The sequence below is a fragment of the Pristis pectinata genome, chromosome 9 (genome assembly GCF_009764475.1).
Source record: "Pristis pectinata isolate sPriPec2 chromosome 9, sPriPec2.1.pri, whole genome shotgun sequence".
NCBI lineage: Eukaryota > Metazoa > Chordata > Chondrichthyes > Rhinopristiformes > Pristidae > Pristis > Pristis pectinata.
Window position 1 is genome coordinate 12,403,101 of NC_067413.1, and position 26,312 is coordinate 12,429,412.

Sequence of the window (26,312 nt, forward strand, 5' to 3'; positions counted from 1 at the left end):
ACAGAAAGGAATACAGCAAATTTCTTAATAGGGGAGGAACAAAGATGTTTCCAATATAATCTGAAATTTAAAGCATTTTGTGTTCAAATCTTTGTCATAGATTACATGACATGGCGCTATGTCAATGATTCAGCATTTTAGTTAATCTGTGATTTTAGTTAAAGTGCAACATGACATCATTAATATATCTGGAAATAGCAACATTTTTCAGCACCATTCAAATAATCCATTTATTTTATCGCATACACAAGCCACTTCAGTCCAAAAAGCTAGGTGAAGACTCCACATCACCACAAATTTCATCCTATGTCCAAATACAAAAATCCAAAATCCAAAATTGAGGCTTCTACTTTGTGCCTCTGTTTCCATTCCCACCTGCCACCCCCCCCACCCCACCAATTATGCTTACCCATGACTCCTACAAACCTAAGCTCTTTCCCTGCTCTCAACATAACAATACCCTCATTATTTGCAGTTTGTATTCCACCTGAGTCTCATTCTTGAGGCCCTTTCTATAAAATCTGCTCCCCTACATTCTGACCACCCAGATTTACCCAATCAGTCCCATCCCTGCCAATAGCATCAAACTTGTTGTACTATCTGGCTCTGACCACACGTCCTGCTATTTTAACTTGCTCCTTATGGAATCTTTTTTTCCATTTAGTATCTCACTTCAAAGCTCTGAAGTGAGCTGTTACCATTCAACTACCAACGACTAGTGATTATATTACCAGACTAGCATCCAGAGGCTTAGAGCATTGATCCAGTAACATGAGTTCAAATCCCACTCTCAAGTAATTAACAGCATCTGAAATTTAGAAGCAAAAGCAATAAACACCATGAAACTGGTATATCAAACAAAAACTATCAGGGAAAGAAATCTGCCATCTATGCATGGTGTGATCTAAATGTGACTCTGGGTCCAACAATGTGGCTGATTCTTAACTGCCTGTCGAGTTCAGGGGCAATTAGAGGTGTACATGGTGATATTTATTGCCAGTGATGTCCACACCCTATAAGGGAACTAAAAAGCTTAGACACTGTCGAAGTACTACATGAGCCAATACCAAAATGCAACTTTAACTGGCTTCCTAAATCTTGCTGCCCTCAATATTCTCTTCTGTAAAATACCTCAGACCTTTGATAGGAGACAAAGCTCCAACCCCAGATTTTGTTCCTGTCCAATCCTGTTAGAGGGCAGGAGCCTCTGCACCTCATCCAGATGACACAAAAGTTGGTGATGGTGTGGATGTCAAGGAAGGTTGTCTCAGACTACAGCAGTATACAAGTCAGATGGAAAGCTGAGTGGATGGTAGGCGGGTGGAATTTAATTCTGACAAGTGCCAGGTGATGCATTGTAGGAAGTCAAATAGGGACAGGATGTAAATGGTAGGATGCTAAGGAATGTTGATGAACAGAGGAACCTAGCGGTTAATGTACTTGGTTCCCTGAAAGGGGTAAGAAAGGTAGACAGGGTGGTAAGGAAGAGGCACATGGCATTCTTATCTTCGTAAGTCAGGGTATAGAATATAAGAGTTGGGACATTGTGTTAGACCGCACTCGAAGTATTGCGTACAGTTCTCGGAAGGATGTGGTTGCGCTGGAGAGACTGCAGAGAGGGTTCATCAGGATGTTGCCTGGAATTGAGGACTTTAGCTATGGAGAGAGATTGGATGGGGTGGGTTGGTTTTCCCTGGAGCGAAGGAGGCTGAGGGATGGCCTGATAGATGTATATAAAATTGTAAGAGGCAAAGATAGGGTAGATAGTCAGAATCTTTTTCCCGTGGGTAGGGATATCAAAAACAGGGCATAGGTTTAGGATGAGAGAAAGGAGTTTTAGAGGGGATTTAAGGGGTAAGTATTTTACAAAGAGAGTTTTTGATATCTAAACTTGCTGCTGGAGGATGTGGTGGTATCAGATACAATCACTATGTTTAAGTGACATTTAGGCAGGCATTTGAAAAGCCAAAGCATAGAGGATGTGGACCTAATAAGGGCAAATGGGATTAGCGTAGAAGGGCAAAAAGGGTCCACTATATTCCAGCTCATTACTTTTTTCTTGTTATAAACTTACCTCAAATGTAAGGAGCAAAATCTAACTACTTTTCTGTTTTAACTACAGATAATTTAGAAAATCAAAATCTGTTTTTTAGGAGAAATTTTAGTGCTGAACCAAATCAACTTTTGGCATTTCCTCTTGGCTGGTCATTTATGTAAACCAAGGATAAATAACCCCCCAGATGAACGTAAAACCTCAAAGCACTAATATGAATTCTTTCTCAAAAGCCTTAAACTAATTATTAGGGCATCCTCCTCTCTACTAACAATTGCCTCACTTTGTCCTTCTCCATAGAGAGCAGTTCGGAAATTTGCATCAGCCATGATAGCCTTGCCAAGGTCTATTCTAAAACTGCCAAAAACCATACTTCAGTTGGTAGTCAGAGGTGTAAAGGTACTTCTTAGATATTCCATGAGTGTGTGCAGTGATTGTGCCTCATTCTAAAATCTACTGTCTCACTTAATTCAGTAAATTCCCACTAGCTGGCAGTTCTTTGGTTGTACAGCATTTTGAATGAAGATTTTTGTTTCTGAATTGACTGTAATGGTTTAAAAGCTCTTATAAAAGAAAAGTTTGGGTGTAAAAGCACAGTGGTACAATTCACTGTACCTCAGTACACGTGACAATAATAAACCAATTCCAATTATCATCTAATGTCTATTCAGGTCAGTAGAAGTGAACAGCCAAATTGTTATTGTTGTCATCTCCTGGGAGTGCCAGTCAGTGGAAGTGCACTGTTTCCTTCATAAATCAGTACCATTATGGCTTATTATAACTGGCTTTCAACCTGCATGATTTACTTATCATTCATTAGAATTATTCTTAGATATTGCATAGTGAGCTGGAAAGTTGGCGAGAGAAACAACTTAATAACAAATATAAAATAAAACGGAATTGAACTGAAGAGCATTATTTTCTGAAAATTTTACATATTTCAATCAATATGCCAGACTCTTGGATAAGCTAAACACAAAGCTAAATCCAAAATGCAACAATTACTGTGATTCAACACTGCAATATTAAAGACAAATTAAATACACTGAGTGTGTAAAATCAAAGACCCTTTTTTGTGCAAATATCCATTTGTGAGATTTCAATGCCTATGTCAAAACGGGTGGGATTAAAATTAACAAAGTTGAAGAAAAAATGAAAATATTAGATTCAAATCTGATCTCATGTAATTTTTTTGAGCTGCAATGATAGTATCTTCTGAATACTGATTGATGTTGTGTATTTTTATGTTTGTGCTTCTGTGCAACTAGGAGAGTAAAGAAACACTTTAGTTTCAGTACAGCATACTGTGCATGCCTTGCAGTAATGCTTGCTTTAAACCAGGGTTGCCATTTCAGGCTTCTGTTATGCTTGCTTTGCATGTGTGTGTGCACACTACTGGTAACACCTACTGTGGGAAGCAAAATGTAAAGGAAATATTGCAGATGACCAGATATGATTTTTGTGTGTCAACAAAATCATTCTTGAGGCAGAGGCTTACAGCTAACTGCAACTAAATCAGTGGTGCCAATGTTAGTTTTACTAACGACTAACTATGCTTTTTAATAATCTGACAACTTCTGCAAAAGTGTGAATAAATTTTATCCCATCTTCCAACAAGCAACATTATTATTTTTATATTTGTGTCGTGCTGTAATTAGGTATTTCACAAATAAAACAAATTAGCCCAACATCATTACAAGATTATATTCTGCTGTTTGTGAAGAAGCCTGGTGATTGACAAAGATCTTCCATATAGATGATGAGCCTCTCTTTTAAGCTGATGTATTTAAACATTAAACAATTATTAGAAAGACCAGTACCAACCAAGATAGCTGGAAATGCTCAGCAGGTCAAGCAGCATTTGTGAAGAGAGAAACAGGTTTAATGTTTCAGGCCAATGATCTTTCATCAGATACTCTCAGTCCTAGTTCAGTATAACTAAGTGCAGACTGAGGTTCTCATAACCCTGCTGTATTGCAACCACAGCAGAACATTATGTCAGCTTGGAATTTTTCATACCAGCTATTCCATGGTTTCTAAGGGCAAAAGTACCAGAATAATGCTGGTTTTATACTGTGGAACCCTGCCCACTTGTGTTTAAATTGCGCCTGCCTGATTTCAAGTCACATGCAGACCTTGTGATCAGCAGTCAGTCAAATTTTACAAATCATTCTGCCTCAGGATATTTTGTGTTACATTTTCTGAGGTAAATTAATATATGCAACCAGCATTAGAAATCTGATGGTCAATTTAATTTTACGTGAATGTCTTCAGGGAAACGTTTTCTCGACCTGTATATCACTACAGTCAAAATTGGCGATTGTGATTGATGATCAAAATAAGCTCCATCAGTCAGTCAGAAGTCTGACAATTCCAATAAACAGCTGAATTTTCCATTAATGTTTTGAACCCACTGTGATACCAGTATTTTCATTCCATTTGTGCTCTGAATTTCACTTTGCTACCTTGTTTGTACAGTTATGCACTGAACTGTGGTCACCTTTTAACTGTGATTAAAAGTTGTACAAACTTCCTCTCTGCAGTTCATGTACCAGACTTGGATGAAAGATTCCAAATCGGCATTGAAGGAAAAGAAGAAGAAACATGAATTCGGTAGAAAAGAAATAGGAGGTAATTTTTGATGCAGTCATTATATAGTTCACCCCTTGTAACAGTAAAAAATATAGTTCATTATCCTGATGGTTATTTTTATTTCTATTTAATGCCCATCCTCTAATTGTGCCTGAGAAGGTGTTAGTAAGCGACCTTCTTGAACCAATGCACTACTTGTGATGAAGGTCTTCCCATAACGAGTCAAGAGTTCCAGGTTGCTTCCCCTGCAACGATGCAGAGACCCCAATATACTTCCAAGTCCAAACCTTGAAAGTGTGTAATTTGGAGGGAGGCTTGAAGATGATGTAGATCCCATACACTTGCAGGCACATCTGTGAGAGTGGCTGATCATCTATCATTAGATGCTGTTGTCCTTCCACATGATAGATGTTGTACTTTGGGAGGTGCCACTGAAGAAGAGTCAGGGCAATGAGTTTTGCAGATGGTACAGATTGCGGCCAAGGTGGACAGAATAAACATGGCAAATGGAATTTAATGTGGGGAAGTGTGAGGTTGTGCAGTTTTGTAAGAGGAATCAAAAGGTGGATTATAAATGGAGAGAGAGAGAGAGAGAGAGACAACAAATGAGTGAAGCTCAGAAAGATCTAAGTCTTCTAGTGTATGAATCACAAAAAGTTAGCCTAAATGGACAAGGTGGTGAAAGTTATCGGTATCGTTAGATATGATGAGTTATGAGTTTTGATAAAATTTTCTCCCCAGCCGTGCTCCATATCTATTTATTCCTGGAGCTTCCAATGTTATAATCTCTGTCCTCCCCTTTAGGTGAGGTCAGATATCTCATTGCAACAATTCATGGTGCTCCGTATTGTATGCTAAATGGAACAATATTTGTATTTCCATTAGTGCAACCAGTAAATTGATCAATTGTTATTGTTGTCACATGTACCGAGGTACAGTGAAAAACTTTGTTTTGCATGCCATCCATACAGATCATTTCATCACATCAGTACATCGAGGTAGTACAAGGGAAAAGCAATAACAGAATGCAGAATAAAGTGTTACAGTTACAGAGAAAGTGCAGTGCAGGCAGACAATAAAGCGCCAGGATGAGTTTAGGTTGTGAGTTTTAAGAGTCCATCTCAGTGTACTAGGGTGACTAGGGTACTAGTTCAATAGTCTTAAAACAGCAGGATAGAAGCTGTCCTTGAGTCTGGTGGTACGTGCTTTCAGGTTATTGTATCTTCTGCCGAGTGGAAGGGGGGAGAAGAGAGAATGTCTGGGGTAGGTGGGGTCTTTGGTAGACCAGTAGACATTGATGTTAATTTTGTTGTAGAAAATTACATTGATAATAAGTAAAGGAAATTAATAAAAGTTAAAAAGAACTACTGGAGAAGTTAAAGAGTCTGAAAACTAATAAAACCCCAAGGACCTGATGTTCTATATCCCAGAGTTTTGAAAGATGCGGCAATGGAGATGGTCGAAGATCTGATTATCACCTTCCAGAATGTATAAGTTCTGGATTCCACATATTTATGGGTGTTTAGATTCCACATAGGTTTCTGCAATAGGAGATGTGACCCCACTGTTAAAGAAGGAGGGCAAAAGAAAGGAGGAAACAACAGACCTGATGGTCCGACATTGGTAGTAGGGAAAATGCTGGAAAATATAATAAGGAACATGATACAAAGACACAGAAAATAATAATTGAGCAGAGGCAAAATGGATTTATGATAGGGAAATCATATTTGAAGTATAGCCTAGAGTTGGAGATCATAGTCTCAAAATGAGGTGTAAGTCATTTAAGACTGAAATGAAGAGATGTTTCTACACTCAGAAGGTAGTGAAATGTTGGAATTTTTGGTCCCAAAGGACTGTGGAATCTCAGTCATTGAGTGCATTAAGAACATAGAAAATAGGTGTATGTATATTGGAGGAATCAAGGGAGATAGAAAAGGGTGAGAAGATGGTGTTGAAGTAAATCATCAGCCAGATCTTCTTGAATAGTGGAGTAAAATGTAAATATCCCTCACAGATGGGCTAATTTCAAATAACATGGAGAAACTTCTAAAAACCCCAATCGCAAGGAGATAAAGTACATGAGAGGCCAAATGGCTTGCTTCTGCTTCTACTTCTAAAGTTTTTACATATAGAAAGGTGCTGCATTCCTGAAAAACAAATCTTCATTTTGTTTGCAATATTATTCCCACTTCCCTGCAGATATTCTCCTATTTCTTGTTTAAATGATATCCATAAATTTCTTGGATGGGAATGGGATGGTGAATGTATTTAATTGCTCATTTTAATTTCTTCAGAGAACAGGTAATCATTTTTATGAAATATCTGCTGTCAAAGCATCAAAAGATGATTGAGATGGTTAGAAAAAATACAGAGAAATGGAGTAAGTTCTGGATTGACACTGCTGGAATGATGTTGAGTTTGCTAATGTGTCATTCCACTTTCTTTTGTTTAGATCATGTTGCAATCGAATGTGAGGAGTCAGACGAATTACCCACACCAGAAGAAGAACAAAAAACGCTCTAACGCGCCAGGTATGGCAGATCCTTGCTAAAGGAAGGTAGATAAAAGACATTCAGACAGAAGAAGTACATCAGTGCTCAGTCATAGGGTAAAGTTTCCTAATTAAATTACATCAAGGTTCACACAGCGAAAATGTGTCAAGAACTCAGACATGGCAACAGTGCATGTGATTGGATTCCCGTTTCATTTTAATACATGAGATTCAACATTTGACCTGCTTACACAGTCACCAAAGTCATGGAATCATTATGACATAGAAACAGCTCTTTTGTTCTATTGAGCTACTGCCAGTGCCCCGTAGAGCAATCTATTCATGCCCATTCCCCTGTTCTCTTCCCATAGCCCTTTCCTTCAAGTGCCCATCTGATTTCCTTTTAAAAGCCTGAGAAGTGCTTTTACTCAAAAAATTCAGCACCAGAAATATTTCCCACATCCTCCCCCACCCTTTTCCTTTTGTAGCAACAGAATAATCTTTCATGACTTTGTTATAAGAGACCCCAAACTACATAATTTTCTACATTAGATCGCATGTAGTCAAAATAATCTCCTTCAAATCAAACGTTGTTAAGTTCCATCTAAAAATACATGTCAGCTCAGGGTCAAAAAGCAAGAATCCAAGCTCCAAACTCTGCAACACATCAGGGAAAGGGAGAATTACCTGAATATGGTATTCCAGGAGGCCGTCACACTCCTCAGAGGATGAGAGGTGACTTGATAGAGGTGTACAAGATGATAAGAGGCATAGATCAAGTGGACAGTCAGAGACTTTTCACCAGGGCGGCAATGGCTAGCACGAGGGGACATAGTTTTAAGGTGATTGGAGGTAGATCTAAGAGGGATGTCAGGGGTAAGTTTTTTACACTGAGGGTGGTGGGTGCATGAAATGCACTGCCAGCAGAGGTTGTGGAGGCAGATACATTAGGGATATTTAAGAGACTCTTAGATAGCCACATGAATGATAGAGAAATGGAGGACTGTGTGGGAGGGAAGGGTTAGATAGATCTTAGAGCAGGATAAAATGTCGGCACAACATTGTGGGCCGAAGGGCCTGTACTGTGCTGTAATGTTCTATGCATTAAATCAATTTTTGCATCCGTCTTCACCATGGCAGACACTGCACATATCCCTAAGATAACAAATAGGCTAACTTCAAATAATACGGAGGAACTTTTAAAATCCCAGTCACAAGGAACTCTTGGGCTAAATGTGGTCAAATCACCAGGACCCAAAAGCCTGCACCCAAGGGGGTTTAAAGGTCGCTGAGGGATAGTGGAGCCATTGGATGAAACTTTTCTAAACTCGCTGAGTTCCAAAAGAGTACCAGAAAGATTGGAAAACAGTCAGTGTCACTCCAGTTATTCCAAGAGGGAGGAGGGCAGAAGGCAGGGAACCATTGGCCAATTAGTTTAACATCTATTGTTGGCAAGATACTGGAATCAATATTTAAAGAGGTAATGACATCATTTAGGAAAGCTGAATATAGTCAAACCTAGTCAACATGGTTTTATGAAAGGTAAGTCATGTTTGACAAATTTGCTTGGATATAACGGGGAGTATTGATGGAGGGTAACCTGTAGATGTAGTGTATTTAGATTTCCAAAAGGCATTTGACAAGGCGCCACAATAAAGGCTAGCACATAAATTAAGAGCCGAAGGTATTGGATGAAGTCTGTGAATATGTATCGAAAACTGATTGTCACATAGAAGACAAAGGATTGAAATAAATGGGTCCTTTACAGACTGGAGGAATGTAACCAGTGGAGTATCTCAGGGATTGGTTCTTGGTCCACAATTATTTGCCATTTATGTTACTGACCTGGAGGAGGGAACAAAATGATATGAAAATACGTGGAAGGGCATATTGTGATGCGGACATTGTGATTCTGCAACAGGCTATAGATAGGTGAGTGCTTGGGCGTAAACCTGGCAAATGGAATTTAATGTGGGGAAGTGTGAAGTTATGCAGTCCTGTAAAAGGAATCAAAAGGTGGATTATAAATGGAGAGGGAGAGAGAGAGACAACAAATGAGTGAAGCTCAGAGGATCTAAGTCTTCTAGTGCCTGAATCACAAAAAGTTAGCAGGCAGGTTGAACAAATATTTAAGAAGGCAAATGGCATGTTGGCCTTTATTGTAAAGGAGTTGAAGTTTAAGAGAGATTTTGTTAGAGTTGTACAGGGTTTTGGTGAGGTCACGACTGGAAGACTGTGCACAGTTTTGGGTCCCCTTATCTAAATAAAAGATGTAGTAACATTGGTGACAGTCCAAAAGAGATTCATCAAGCTAATTTCTGAGATGAGAAGGTTGTCCTATCGAGGGAGATGACACAGTTTGGGTTTGTATTCCTTGGAGTCTGGAAGAATGAGGGGTGAATTCGTTCAAACATATCACTACCTAAGGGGGCTTGACAGGGTAGATGTTGAGATGTTTCCACTCGTGCGAGGGTACGCAGCCACAAGATAAGGGACTGAGGTGTGTAAGATTTTCTTCTCTCAGAAGGCAGTGAATCTCTGGAATTCTCTGCCTCCCAGGGTGGTGGAGGCCAGATCATTAGATATATTTAAGGTGGAGGTAGCTAAATATTTGAAAGATCAAGGTGTTGAGAGTTATGGGGAACTGCCACAGAAGAAGAGTTGAGGCCAGCACAGATCAGCCATCATCATATTGAATGGTGGGGCAGGTTTGAGGGGCCGAGTGGCCTCCTCCTACTCCTATTCTATTGTGTTATTCCTAATTGTTGTACATATATGTATAAATACCAGAAGTATTAATCTAACTCAAACGCTTCTTTTACCTGCTCGTATTTCACATAGATTGGTTAAATGTTACCTTATGTACTGTATTCCATTGATCTGATTGAAATACACCTGCCTTCATTTCTTATAAGAATACCAATATTATAAAGGATGGCCAATAAAGCTTTACATGGCAGTGACACCACATCCTGAAGAAGGAATTAATTAAAAGAAGGCAGTGGCATGGTGCAAAGTGTGTAATTGAGGAAATTTATTTACACTTTGGAAGTCGGAGAACCTAATTTACAGTTCCACAATTTTCCATCTACAAAGACTCGAGTAGAACCTTTTATCCCATCACACCTGTTCATTTCATCATTTAGATCATGGAGATTGAGTTTTAACTCCATCTACCTGCCTTAGTTGAGTGATTTCTCCTACTCTTATCAATCATAAATTTGAAATTTTCAGTAAATTTCAGTGGATTGAAAATCTTGAGGTGGTCTATGCACTACAGGCCTGTTTATAACTGGATATGTACTTAAAACAGAGCCACGAGCAACCTGCTGTTCAAGGTCAAGCAGCATCTGTGCGGGGAAATGAATCATTGAAGTTTCAGGTTTCAGCAGATCATTTGTTGCTCCAGATTCCAGCATCTTCAGTTTCCTGTGTTGCCATGAATTTAACATAATCCTCTTCTCTCTCTTTCCAGATAACGTTATCAAGAGGGTGTTCAACCTCCTGAAGTTCACTTGGGTTCTCTTCTTGGCTTTGGTGGATAGTTTTACTAAATGGCTAAATTCAATATCAAAGGAATGCATTGATATATCGACTGTTCTGAGGATAGAGAGATGCATGCTTACAAGGGAAGTGAAGAAGGTATGGAATATTAACATCATTTTGCTTCAAATCCTGTTCAGTGCTTGAATTTAATATTACTTAGGACTGTTGCGGGAGTCAGTTACTCCCACACCAATAGTAAGCAGGTCAGGCTCAAGTTATTTTGCTCACCACTTTATTACGGCAGATGAGAGAAAGTCACCCAGATACAGCTCCTTATGATGTGTAACCTAAGAATTGGATAGTTCAGGTTACATATAATTATGCTTAGGATATAATAATCACTGTATGACTTGTGATTTTTAAGTCATCATGGATACAGAGAAGTCGTACAATGATTATTATATTCTAAGCATTATTACATGTGACCTGCATCATCCAATTCTAAGATTACTAGTTATAAATGAGCAACTTCATGATCAGTCTATAAACATTATGCAATTATCTTTTGGCCAGCCAGGAATGAGAACCCTGCCCCTGTTCAGTATCCAATTATAACAAAATATTCCTCCCATCCAACCAGTCAGCATCACATCCTAGGGTTTGAAATGAATTATACCAGAGTTAAGTCAAAGCTCAAGACTGCAGGTTTATGGTACTGGTATTTGTTTATTATTGTCGCATGTAATAGTATTGTCACATGCACTGAGATACAGTGAAAAACTTCCGTTTGCATGCCATCCAGACAGATCATTCCATACATTAGTACATTGAGGTAGTAAAAGGAAAACTGAGTGCAGAATATAGTGTTACAGTTACAGAGAAAGTGCAGTGCAGATAGACAAATAAAGTGCAAGGGCCACAATGAGGTAGATTGGCAGATCTTTCCGCATATGAAAGGTCCGTTGAAGACTCTGATAACAGCAGGATAGAAGCTGTCCTTGAGACTGGTGGTACGTATCCTCAAGCTTTTGTATCTTCTGCCCAACAGAAGAGTGGAGAAGAGAGAATGACCAGCCATTCAACGAGACAAATTATTGCACTAGGAAATATTAGATTATCAAATTTCAGCCCATTTGATCTCATTCTTCCAGAATAACATTATTGCCTTTCTATTCCACTCTAATATTTTCTTAAATGAGTCCAGCAACGCAGCTCAACCCATGATCATTCTTTGTGATTATTCTCAGATATTGATATCCCAGGAAAATAATGCACATTTTGGACACAATTTCCTCCCGACCACAGTCCTGTAAAAGAAAAACTCTTTGATGCTCAAATGACCAGATCATATTGCATTATTTGTTAAATTTATAAATGCTTTTCCTCTTTTAGAAATAGATCTAATTATTTTATGGCTTGTAAAAAGCAATTGACAAATACTTGTGCAAAATATTACAACTGAAAGTTAGGTTGTTGACCCACTCGATGTCTTCTGGAGTTTCTTAATGTCAAGCATCCTGTGGTATACAGCGTTGTGTGAAAGATATAGTGCACCTCAGTATATTAGCACTGCAGCAATTCTTTCCCAGTTGTGAAAGCGGTAACTGCATCTCTCCTGCACTGTGCAACCCAGAGCCTTCTGTGGAGCTTGAAGCCAGACAATTCAAGTGTGTAATCAAGAGTTTCTTCAGCCAAGCGGCCTTCGGACACAGATCACAATATTTACATTGATTCTAATCCACAATATTGGTATTGGTTTATTATTGTGAAAAACTTGTCTTGCATACCGATCGTACAGATCAATTCATTGAGGTAGTACAGGGTAAAAAACAATAACAGAGTACAGAGTAAGTGTCACAGCTACAGAGAAGTGCATTGCAGGTAGACAAGGTGCAAGGTCAAACAAGGTAGATCGTGAGGTCAGGAGTCCATCTCATCGTATAAGAGAACCATTCAATAGTCTTATCACAGTGGGATAGAACCTGTCCTTGAGCCTAGTGGTATGTGACCTCAGGCTTCTGTATCTTCTGCCTGATGGGGGAGGGGAGAAGAGGTAATGTCTGGGCCGGGTGGGGCCTTTTATTATGCTGGCTGCTTCACCAAGGCAGCGAGGGGTATAGACAGAGTCCATGGAGGGGAGGCTGGTTTCCGTGATGCACTGGGTTGTGTCCACAACTCTCTGCAGTTTCTTGCAGTCTTGGGCAAAGCAGTTGCCGTACCAAGCCGTGATGCCTCCAGATAGGATGCTGACTGCGATGCATCGATAAAAGTTGGTGAGTGTCAAAGGGGACATGCCAAATTTCTTTAGCCTCCTGAGGAAGTAGAGGTGCTGGTGAGCTTTCTTGGCTGTGGCGTCCTACGTGGTTGGACCAGGACAGGCTATTGGTGATGTTCACTCCTAGGAACTTGAAGCTCTCAACTCTCTCAACCTCAGCACCATTGACGTAGACAGGTACATGTATACCGCCCCCTTTCCTGAAATCAATAACCAGCTCTTTCGTTTTGCTGACATTGAGGGAAAGCTGGACAATTCAATTCCAACTATTTTTGAAAGGAATGGAGAAGAGAGTCTGTAGAGAGTCTGAAAAAATGAGGCAGAAAGATGATCCATTTTTAAGCAAAATTTTCTTTCATCAACACATTCAATACAAATTAATATCACATAGCAACACACAAAAAGCTGGAGGAACTCAGCAGTACAGGCAGCACCTATGAAGGGAAATGGACCGTCGACGTCTCAGGTCGAGACCCTTCATCACTGTCCTGATGAAGGACCTCGACCGGAAACGTCGACAGTCCATTTCTCTCCACAGATGCTGCCTGACCTGCTGAGTTCCTCCAGCTTTTTGTGTGTTGCTTCAGATTTCCCAGCATCTGCCGTCTCTTGTGTCTCCATCTTGACATCACATAGTTGCTGATTACCCTTCATTATATTTTCTGTCACTCTGTTGCAGGGAAACGTTCCCTGCCGGGACAGTATCCATAATTACTACAAGCACCAGATGAAGTTGAACAGCTCCCGGGAGTCAGGTCTTGACAGAAGTGATGATGGTCCCAGATGTGCTGCTTAACCATCCATGAAGGAACCCGAGAGCTGGGTGCTCACAGAATGGACAGCACAGACTCTGGAGCTTCTCGTGACAGTCTGTCCAGGTAGTGGCTTGGGAAAAGTATGTCCTGACCATTCTTTTATGTATTCAATGGGAAAATACTTGAATCATTCAATTCAGTCTGAGCAGATGTGAATTTCAGGGTTATTAATCAAAATCCAGGTGAAAGTACACCTAGAGCAGGTGTGCAATTGCATGGTAACCTTGAATTGTATGCTGTGCTCAAAGAAATCTGTGCAAGTACCATTAAACTAGTCTGACTGCTTAATAGAGTTCATATTTTTATATCACAAGAGATGCAGGAGGAACTCAATGGGTCAGACACCATCTATGGAGGGAAATGGACAGTTGACATTACAGGAAGGGTCTCGACCTGAAATGTCGCCTGTCTGTTTCCCTCCATAGATGCTGCCTGACCCGCTGAGTTCCTCCAGCATCTCAGGTGTTATTCCAGATTCCAGCATCTGCAGTCTCTTGTGTCTCCATATTTTTTACATGTTCAACTAATCACAACATTGTATTTTAAATATTAAAAAAAGTGCTATTAAAACTCAGCAGGTCAGGCAGCGTGTATGGAGAGAGATACACTGAATGTTTCAGGTCAATGGTCTTCCACAGGCATTTTTAAACACTGACAGATCAGCTGGTGTATGATTGTTCCCTCATCTTGTTGCAGGAAGCTCTGTGATAGAGATAAGATATCTTTATTAGTCACATGAACATTGAAACACACAGTGAAATGCACCTTTTGCGTAGAGTGTTCTGGGGGCAGCCTGAACGTGTCGCCACGCATCCGGTGCCAACGTAGCATGTCCACAACTTCCTAACTGTACATCTTTAGAATGTGGGAGGAAACCCACACAGTCCCGGGGAGAACGTACAAACTCCTTACAGACAGCAATGGGAATTGAACCCGGGTTGCTGGCGCTGTAATAGTGTCGCACTAACCGCTATACTAGGCAGGGGATAATCAAAACAGTGCCGAGATAACATCTGTTCAAAAGCAACAGTGTTCATTATAAAGGATCACACAGTTTTTGCTTAATTCTATACACACGGTCTTCAGAATGTTGCTTTTGTTGAATATACACACAGCCCAGGTGCCAGTCACAGGGATCAGTTCCTGCCCATGAATGGTGAAGCGCAAGATGAACCCAATATTGGGCCAAAGTCTCCATTATTGTCAAGTTGAGAAGCTGCAGATGTATCAACCAGCTCATCAACCAAAGGGAATGGAAGTTTGGGCAGCTGCAGATGGCCCTCAAATGATTGAGTCAAGTACACTGGAAGGATAGTGAATGGTCAGGCAGATTAGTGTAGCATTGGCCTGGCCATAAGACATAGGAGCACAGTTAGGCCATTCGGCCATCAAGTCTGCTCCACCATTCAATCATGGCAATCATTGTCACACCTTATCCCCATAATCCTTGGCCTCCACAGCCCTCTGTGGCAACGAATTCCACAGATTCATCACCCTCTGGCTGAAGAAATTCCTCCTCGTCTCAGTTTTAAAGGGCCATCCCTTTATTCTGAGGCTGTGCCCTTCGAATCTTAGACTCTCCTACTAGTGGAAATATCCTCTCCACATCCACTGTATCCAGGCCTTTTCAGTGTCCAGTAGGTTTCAATGAGATCCCCTCTCATCCTTCAGAACTCCATCGAGTACAGGCCCAGAGACATCAAACGCTTTCTCATATGTTAAGCCTTTCATTCTGGGATTATTCTTGTGAACCTCTTCTGGGCCCTGGCATTTATGAATGCTCCCAGCCTCTGGCACTGACTCCTTGGAATGGGTTCCTTGAATTGCCATTGAGACTTGAGCACACCATGCTTCACCAATATGGCCAGGCGGTGCAAGCCCAGGTGTTCATCCTCAGTTTCCCTTGAGAAGTTGGTGGTGAGCTTACCTAACTGAATCCCTGCAGTCTATCCAATGAGGGTACACCCACAAACCATAGAACCATACAGCACAAAACAGGGCCCTTCGGCCCCACCATGTCATGCCGTCCATCAAACCACCCTCACGCTATTTAACCCTTTCCTCCTGCATATCCCTCTATCTCACATTCCTCCAGGTGCCTATCCAACAAAACTCTTGAACCTGTCCAATGTATCTGACTCCACCACACACCCCAGGCAGTGCACTCCATGCACCAACCACTCTGGGTGAAAACCTCCCCCTGACATCTCTCCTGAACCTCCCACCCATAAACTTAAAGCCATGCCCTCTCGTCTTGAGGCATTGGTGCCCTGGGAAGGAGGCGCTGGCTGTCTACTCTATCTATTCCTCTCAATATTTTATATACCTCTATCATGTCTCCTCTCATCCTCCTCCTTTCCAGTGGAATAAAGCCCTAGCACCTTAAGCCTTTCCTCATATTCCACAGGCTCTAACCCAGGCAGCATCCTGGTAAATCTCCTCTGCACACTCTCCAATGCCTTCACATCCTTCCTAATAATGAGGCGACCAAAACTGAACACAGTACTTTAAGTGTGGTCTAACTAGAGTTTTCTAAGGCTGCCATCATCACTTCGCAGCTCTTAAACTCAATCCCACGACTTATGAAAGCCAACATCCCATAGGCCTTCTTAAACTGCTCTATCCACCTATGAGGCAACTTTTAGTGAACTGTGAATATGAAACCCCCAGATCCCTCTGCTCCTCTACACTGCCAAGTACCTTGCCATTTACCCTGTACTCTGCCCTGAAATTTGTCCTTCCAAAGTGTACCACCTCACACTTCTCCGGATTGAACTCCATCTGCCACTTGTCAGCCCAGCTCTGCATCCTATCAATATCCCTCTGTAAGCTCCGACAGCCCTCCACACTATCCACAACACTGCCGATCTTAGTGTCGTCCGCAAAGTTACTAACCCAGCCTTCCACCCCCTCATCTAAGTCAACTGTAAATATCACAAAAAGTAGAGGTCCCAGAACCGATCCCTGCGGGACACCACAAGTCACTACCCTCCAATCCGAGGGTACTCCTTCCACCACAACCCTCTGCTTTCTACAGGCAAGCCAACTCCTAATCCACACAGCCAAGCTTCCCTGGATCCCTTGGCCTCTGACCTTCTGAAGAAGCCTACCATGAGGAACCTTTCAAACACCTTACTAAAATCCATATAGACCACATCCACCACACCACCCTCATCAATCTTCCTCGTCACCTCAAAGAACTCTATCAGGTTTGTGAGGCAAGATCTTCCCTTCACAAAGCCATGATTCTCCAGGTGTTCATAGATCCTATCCCTTAGAATCCTTTCTAGCAGCTTACCCACCACAGACGCAAGGCTCACCGGTCTGTAATTCCCTGGACTATCCCTACTACCTTTTTGAACAAGGGGACAACATTTGCCACCCTCCAATCCTCCGGCACCATCCCCGTGGACAACGAGGACTCAAAGATCCTTACCAGCGGTTCAACAATCTCCTCCCTCGCCTCTCGAAGCAGCCTGGGGAAAATCCCATCAAAGCTGTCCAGTAGGGAATTCCATAATGAAGGAACAGAGGTATGTGTATTGGTATTGGTTTATTATTGTCACTTGTACTGAGAAACAGTGAAAAGCTTGTCTTACAAACCAATCGTACAGGTCAATTCATTACACAGTGCAGTTACATTGAGTTAGTACAGAGTGCATTGATGTAGTACAGATAAAAACAATAACAGTACAGAGTAAAGTGTCACAGCTACAGATAAAGTGCAGTGCAATAAGGTGCAAGGCCACAACAAGGTAGATCATGAGGTCATAGTCCATCTCATTGTATAAGGGAACTGTTCAATAGTCTTATCACAGTCAGGTCAATAATGAGGTATGATATGGAGGGGAACTTGCAGCTCATGACATTCCCAGTCCTTCTAGTTAGTCGAGTCACAGCTTTGGGAAGTACTGCCAAAAACTCGTCATGAACCTGCAATCCCTGCCCTTCAGATTGGAGTCTTAACATCCGATAAATGGTCACTGTGTGACCTATGAGTCAGACAGTAGATCAGGTGTTCGATTGCTCTGCTAAAAAGATGACTCTCCATTAAGACATAGATGGTCATAAAAGTCAATTTGCATTGGTTTTGTGGGAAAAAGATTACCTGTACTATTCTTCAGTACAAGATCCCCAAATGATTTGAAAATGCAAAAAAAAACTGCAGATGCTGAAAATCTGAAGTAAAACCAGAAAATGCTGAAAACACTCAGCAAGTCAGGCAGCTGCTGTGGAGGGAGAAACAGACTTAAAGTTTCAGGTCAATGACCGTTAATCAGAACTATGAACAGAAACGTTAACCCTCTTTCTCATTCCTGACCTGCTGACTGTTCCCAGCATTTTGTGTTTTGCCCAAAGGATTTGGTTTGCTTTATTCTTGAGAATAATCTTAATTGTTTGGTCTGAAATGTTATGCATAAATTCAGTGTACTGGAACACTGCAGTTCTTTGATTCAAGTTCAGAAACTGACTACGAATTGCTTCATTTGTAATTAGTCCATGGTGTGTGGTGGTTGTGTGATTATCTGGAACTTTTGCAAGTCTTCACCAAGTGACCTAGAATTAGTAACTTAAAGTTAGTCTGTTTTACTTCAGCACAATTAACTAGATTAAAACAAAGTTTACTCAACCATTGCTTGATTTTGAAATTGCTCACAAAGACTATTACTGTGGCAGATGGCCACCTTGAGCACACTACCTCAGAAACCAAAAGCCTCAGCCAACCACTACCCCTCCCACACCTCCAGAATGATTCCAGAATTTCAGTATCCTATAGCCTACCTTGAATGCCATTCCCCACAGGTTGGATGTGAAGAAATACTCCCCGTGTTGAGAAGCACACCATTTACTGTTGTAAGTAATTGTGCGAAGAGGACATGCAAAGTCATTTTCAATTTCCTACCAGGTGGCCCTGACATATTTGACATTACAAAGTTTTGACCACAAAAGATTTAAATGCTACCCTATAGCTTTTTCCTACACCTCATAAAGAGTGGTGTATTCACTGAGTTTGGTGCATTCATGCAGCTGTTGTGGTCAACAAGCGTGGTGCATCCAATGAGGACGATGCATTCAAAGAGTGTGTTACATGCATGAGGATGGTGCATTCACCAATGTATGCATTAAATGAGGTTAACATGTTTATTGACGATCATGCATTCAATGAGGATGTAACATTCTATGAGCATGGTATGTCAAATTAACAAAGTGCATTCAATGAGGTTGCTGCATTAAATGCAGAGAAATGTGATATATATATGTGTAGCCTTTCACTGACAATGATCCATTTGCTTGCACTGGACTTAGTCCTCTCTCAGTGTAAGTGCAACATGAGGGGAAGGTATTAACATATTTAACTGAACTGAATTTCTATAATCTTATGAGGCTAGCATATTTGGTACAGGGGCATCCAGTGCACAAAACCCTATAGCTCCTGTACTACTTTGACAGAACAAGATCATTAATCATTGTGATTATTATTCCATTGAAACTCTTATTTCATGTCAATATAATTGGTTTAAAATACAATATAGTGATGATCCATTCTTAAATGAGATTTTGTCCACCTACAAACAACCAAAGTGTGAATATTACCGCAGTAACTTACTTCACAAAGGTTCCATGTTTGCATCTGAGGAGGTCGATATTCAACAAAATGCATCCTTCCAAGGACAGTCCTTGAGTTCTCCATTGCTGTATCTGATTGTTTCTCAAATGATTCCAGGTTTTCTACTCTTAGTGTTGATCACTCGAGGTTAAAGAATAAGCTCCTGATATTACTGCTAAAGCTTTCTTTAACTACTTGAACATGCATTCCCTGGCCATACTTCCATAGTTTAATTTAAAACGGTATGTTAGATTAACCTTTCCATATTTTTTATCACCTGGAAAAGGCCATTTCTCAGATGGCCCCTTATTGAAAATCCCAACAAATCTCTGCAGTCCTTTGAGTCTCGTCATCCCACCCATGTGGTCCACTGTGCTCGGCTCCCACTGCTGGGAAGTTTCACTTATTTCTTGTAGCCTGGTCGTAGAATAACGTGACTGAAGAGCTGTCCAGTTCGTTCATGCATTCTTCTAACTCAGATTCTTCTTTTTCAACTTTATTCTGTTGACCTTGTTGACATATTGACTGCTCTTTTTACCAGGACCTCCAGATCTTTTTCAACTTAATCCTTAGATATTTCAGCACTCTTCATAAGAAATCACGTTGCCCGTCCATCCTCCTTATGTTGATACTTTACACTGGTTTGCAACTTAGTTGCACCTGGCATTGTTATTTTACATGGAATTGGAATTGAAATTGGGGTGATGGGTCTGTAGTTATCTGAATCTCTTATGTCTTTTTTTTAAAGATAGGCAAGATATTAACCTATTTGAAGTCTACTGCAATTGCCCTGTGTTCATGATCTGGTGCCGCCTTAAAAGTCTCTTTGCTAGTCTCCCTCATCAGCTCAGTGTTTGATTTCAGCCTGTTTAGCTTGTTCATGCTTTTACTAGGGGAAGGACATACTGATTGTAGCATTTAGAATGAATACATAAAGGTAATAATCATTCAGAATATAAGAGCGCAAGGGAAGGAATGTCAGCAGGAGATGGTATTGCAGCCCCTTGAGTCTCCATCATAATTCAATGGGATCTTGGTTGAACATTTCCTATCCTATCTCCCTTAAGGTCACTGTTGACCTTATTCGTGAATACACTCATCAACTGAGCATCATTTTGTGGTGCAGAGTTCCAAAGAATCACAACCCACTGAGTGAAGACATTTCTGCCTATCTCGACCCGTAAGCTTGAACTCTGACCCCTAATTCTAGACTCTCCAACCAAAGTAATCAGCCTCTTGTCATCTGTCCTAGCAAGCCTAAAGAATGATACACATTTCAGTGACAGGAACTTTCCTTCTTTACCGCTGGGAAGATAAGGGCCATTCAGCTGAATCGCTCCTGAAGTGACAAACCCCTCTTCCCAGGAGTCAGCCAAGTGAACCATTGCCTACACTGTTTCTGAGGCAAATATCAATGCCCTTGCATGTGTAACCAGTTTAGTGACCAATTCTTCTTCACCACCACCCCCACACTCCTCACCCACTCACCACTTAGTCTTACATTCCCCTCTGTTGTAATAAATGTTAACTCACCATCAGCTTCCTAATTGCTTGGTTTACCTGCATGTTAACTTATTGTGATTCATGTACAGGCATACCTATCCATTTTGTTCCTGTTCTCAGTTTAAATCTCATTCTGAGTGACGTCTAGGTATGGCCATATCGAAAAAATATTTTATGATTAGAATTTTTATGCTTTTATTTAAGTTACGTTTAGCTACCCTAATATTGCTTCCTTTAATTTAACTGCCTTTTATTCCTTATTTTCCTTTACTGCTTAAATTTATTACATAACATTACCTCAAGACCAGTCAGGCAGAACCAAACTGTGATTCACTCCATGTTTCTTGAGCTAAATGTCAGCTTGATTTATGCCTTATTTATTTCAAACAGTAAAATAATGAAGAAAAAAAATGCGATGAATGCAGGTATACATTGCAAGCAGGGTCCTAATACTACTTACCTTCTTTCAGACTTACTGTATACCATAGAAACAATACAGCACAATACAGGCCCTTCAGCCACCATGTTGTGCCGCCCTTCAAACCACACCTAAGACTACCTAACCCCTTCCTCCCACATATCCCTCTATCTTAAATTCCTCCATATGCTTATCTAACAATCTCTTGAACTTGTCCAATGTACCTGCCTCCACCACCACCCCAGGCAGCGCATTCCATGGACCAACCACTCTCTGGTGAAAAACCTCCCTCTGAATATCTCCCTTGAACTTCCCACCCATTACCTTAAAGCCATGTCCTCTTGGTTTGAGCACTGGTGTCCTGGGAAAGAGACACTGCTGTCCACTCTATCTCTTCCTCTCAATATCTTGTATACCTCTATCATGTCTCCCCTCATCCTCCTTCTCTCCAATGAGAACAGCCCTAGCTCCTTCAGTCTCTCGTCATAATCCATACTCTGTAATCCAGGCAGCATCCTGGTAAATCTCGTCTGCACCCTTTCCAACGCCTCCACATCCTTGCTATAATGAGGCGTCCAGAACTGGACACAGTACTCTAAGTGTGGCCTAACCAGAGTTTTGTAAAGCTGCATCATCACTTCACAGCTCTTAAACTCGATCCCCCAACTTATGAAAGCTAACATCCATAAGCTTTCTTAACTACCCTATCAAACTGTGAGGCGACTTTCAGTGATCTGTGGGTATGAACCCCCCAGATCCCTCTGCTCCTCCACACTGCCAGAATCCTGCCATTTACCGGTACTCCGCCTTGGAGTTTGTCCTTCCAAAGTGTACTACCTCACACTTCTCTGGATTGAACTCCATCTGCCACTTGTCAGCCCAGCTCTGCATCCTATCAATATCCCTCTGCAAGCTTTGACAGCCCTCCACACTGTCCACAACACCACCATCTTTGTGTCATCTGCAAACTTGCTAACCCAGCCTTCACCCCCTCATCTAAGTTGTTATAAATACCACAAAACAGTAGAGGTCCCAGAACTGATCCCTGTGGCACACCAGTAGTCACAGCCCTCCAATCCGAATGCACTCCCTCCACCACAACCCTCTGCTTTCTACAGGCAAGCCAATTCTGAATCCACACGGCCAATCCTCCCTGGATCCCTTGGTCTCTGACCTTCTGAAGAAGCCTACCATGTGGAACTTTGTCAAACGCCTTACTAAAATCCATGTAGACCACATCCACTGCACGACCCTCATCAATCTTCCTGGTCACTTCCTCAAAGAACCTTATCAGGCTTGTGAGGCAAGATCTTCCCTTATATGTCCACATTTTAAATATTCTCTACCCGTCCTCTATATCCTTCCAACAGAGTACATTATACCTGATTTCAACCCTGCTCTTTGTCTCATAATTTCCATCAGGTTTTGGGAAACATTGCTTAGAGCATTAAAGAGTTAAAATTGGTCCATGTTCATAGTACAAATGAGACCATTAACAAATCTGAGTCCATTTTAACACTGTGCCTGACCTTCCATTTCACTGAAAGTTCAGGCGAGGACTGAAATAGACTTCTGATTTACCATCAGCCTGTTTTGCAATGCCATCATTGAGGATTTCACTTCCAATGAATCAACTCCATAGACAAAATTGGAATCACATCTTGGTCAGGCAAGAGAGAGGTATCCCGTTCCTTCCTTAAATGATACTAGTGAATCAGTTGGATTTTTACAACAGTCAAGTCCAACAACTTCTCTGGTTCTAGCCGTTTAATTACTTGAATTCAGTTTTATAATTTGAAAAGTGATTTCTTTGCAGTGGGATTTTGCAAAAATTGTGCTAGGTGGTAATACAAATACACAGAAGCAAATTTGGAGCCTGCTTTGCACATGACTTGAACTTCTTTTCCATTGTAAATAATAAAAAAAAGGAATGTGAAAAATAGGTGTGATTAGCCATCTCCCATCTGCATTACTGCCCAAGACCAATAATATGCCTTTGCTTGTTACTCCAGAACCCAAACTACTAGGCTATAATATTGAGTTCAACTCTTTAGCCTCAAAATTAGAAATGTGAGAAGTCCATTCATATTTCTAGTCACGTCTGATGTATGTCTTATCCACCTTGGTTCTGTAACCCTTAGTGTTCTTCCTGAACAAGAAGTTAATTTCACATTTTGAAATTTTAAATTGACCTAATCTCAAGAGACTTTTGGATTGCGATGGCGAGAGTTCATGATTTCTACAACACTTGTACTTCCTTTCATTAGTCCTATAAGGCTCTGGAAACCTTCAGTAGAACAATCAGGTTTCTTCATTTCTACCCTATCAACTCCTTTAATCATCTCAGTTAGATTATCTCTCAATTTACATGTCCAGACCAATGCAAGCCTAGTATGTGCAACAATTCCTCAAAACTCAGCAATGAAGCTTGACTCTAACTTACCCAATGGCATTTCCATTGTTTATTCCTTTGTTACCTTGCATTAGGAGATAGTGATGTTGTCATCCAATTTGATTTATTTACTGTGACCAGCCCACACCCCACCTCCTCTGTAGACAAAACCATGGATGGTATGAATTCAATATATTTCATGTAGATCCATCAGTACAGAAACATTATTACTTTTAAAAATTCTTTTCCATAACTCAGGCAAAGATCCATTTTCTAGTTATCTAAAGTTCTAAATGTGTTTGTTCTTCCCATTTTGTTTAGAACATTTTAAGAGGCTTCAATAAGGAGCTAATGTAACAGAAATACGAGTAATATGATTTTTTAACACTGAGTGAAATTTTATCTGGTCCCTTTTTGCAAGCAAGTCTTTGCAGGCAGGCTTATTGGAAAAGGACAAGCAAATTGGCCCATGATATTTTTATTAATGTAATTTTGCACAATATTGGAGAAGAATTACAGTGGAGCACAGGACATCAAAGAGGGGAAGGTGCTTTGAACTCCAGCAATAGAAACCGAAGTGTCCAAAATGTACCCATGAAAAGTCGTGTGATGATAAGATGCGCCATGCAAAGATCATATCCCATGGCCAAAATTTTTAACGCTGCCCTAATTTACAGTGGGGTGCAGCTTAGGGTAACGTCAATCTGAGTTGTTTTATTTTAATAAAATGTTTGATTAATAATGGTCTCAATATGCTGTATGGAAAGTGCACTATTTTTAGAAAAGCAGTTTATTTCAAATACTAATAATGCACCACAATTTATCAGATTTAATTCTCTCAATGTGATGTTCATCCTAATCGACTCACCATATTTTCTGACATTGCACTAACCTGATGTGCATAATTTTGTTCTAAGATGATTTTATTTTCTTCTACACTGAATCTTTTTTGTCAGAATTTACTTCTTTCTTTCTAATCGAAGAACAAAAATTATCTCATTTATTCGATCTCAATACAATCTATACTTCCCACATTTAATTTGTTGTAAGCCCAGAGGATCTGTATTCCAATTACATTCAAGAACTCTTGTTTTCTTTTCAAGAAGACATGCACTGGAATTGGTATTTGTTTATTATTGTCACATGTACCAAGGTACAGTGAAAAAACTTGTCTTGCATACTGTTCATACAGATCAATTCATTGCACAGTGCATTGTAAAACAATAACAGAATTCAGAATAAAGTATAACAGCTACAGAGAAATTGCAGTGCAGGTTGAACATAAGGTGCAAGGTCATAATGAGGTAGATTTTGAGGTCAAGAGTTCATCTTATCGTACTAGGCAACCGTTCAATATTGTAATTTTAATAAGACCTGTATTCTCTCCAATTTAGAAGAATGAGAGGAGATCTTATTGAAAATTATAAAAATTTTTGCAGGCTTCAACAGGCTAGATACAGGCATGATTTTTCCCCTAACCGAGGACTTTGGAACCAGGGGGTCACAGTCTCAGAATAAAGGAGGGGCCATTTGGGACTGAGATCAGGAGAAATTTCATCATTCATGGGGTGTGGAACAACTCTGGAGGGCTGTGAGGTCATTGAGTTTCTTCAAAACAGAGATGGATAGAATACTGGATGTCCAGGGGATCGAGGGATGTGGGGATGGGACAGAAAAATGAAGCTGAGATAGAAGCAAAGCCCTGACCTTGATGAAAGACAAAACAGGCTCAAAAAGACAGATAGCTGACTCCCATTCCTAATTCTTATATTAAAAAAAGCAAATATTTAAAAAACAGCTGTTCATTATCTGCTGTAGTTTTTCATCTCTCAGGGGGTGTTTTTCCAGTAAACCTTCTCATTCTTATCTTCCCAGGTTTTGGAGCATGCTTGAGTAACACTGATCAGTGGAAGTCCAATTGGTCCTGTTTTCTTTACTGCTGCCACTGTGGTGGTTCTTTGATGCAGGAGGACCACCAGTCTACACATTTTTTTTATTTGACTATATGACTGACGGAAGCTTGAAATACACTGACTGCCAAATATCAGCTGCTGTGTTCATCCATTGGCTGTGTTTGTTAAACCCATGTTCGAAGTAATAGGATCACTCTGATCAGTAATAAGTGACAAAATAGTCAAAGTCTTTTTGACTATTTAACTGGCATGATACTCCTTTTATTCTTGTGTACTTCTTTCTTTCAAATTATCACAGAGGGAAATGCAGCCCTCAGAACAGTGCACACCACAGAATCTTGGAGATTCTGCCCCTTTTTTTTAAAAATCAATCTTTTGTGCATGCAGCTATTTTGTGCACTTCTGTCTAATTGCTATGTTCTGTGTCATTTTAATGTTTTGTACTGATAGCTGCTACACTGAAGCTACCATGCTGTACTCACGGCAGTCAACTCTAGATGATATAGATGATATTCCTAAAACAAGTGAGCGTGCTCGACCTAGGCTTCGTAAAATGGTCAGCCTTGATATGTCCTCCTCATCGGTTGAAAGTGGCAGTATAGTGTCAAGGTGCCTTATTCCTGCATGCTTAATTTTAATAACTAATATATATACTAAATGCATATATATGTTTGCATAGTATGTGCTGGCATGATTACTACCTTTAAACATGTTTCTACTTTGCAAAGTGTAACAGCACAGTTACTTAATCCTGGATGATAGATGA

General features: G+C 40.5%; 1 protein-coding gene across 1 annotated transcript in view; it reads left to right on the plus strand.

Moving 5' to 3' along the window:
- LOC127574433 (piezo-type mechanosensitive ion channel component 2-like) overlaps positions 1-26,312 on the plus strand; it is a 521,253-nt gene that overhangs the window by 447,742 nt on the left and 47,199 nt on the right. Inside the window, 7 exon segments of the mRNA XM_052023441.1 lie at positions 2,354-2,452; positions 4,597-4,684; positions 7,098-7,166; positions 10,612-10,778; positions 13,577-13,673; positions 13,706-13,775; positions 25,997-26,155. Of these exon segments, the coding sequence (XP_051879401.1) occupies positions 2,354-2,452; positions 4,597-4,684; positions 7,098-7,166; positions 10,612-10,778; positions 13,577-13,673; positions 13,706-13,775; positions 25,997-26,155 (749 nt within the window).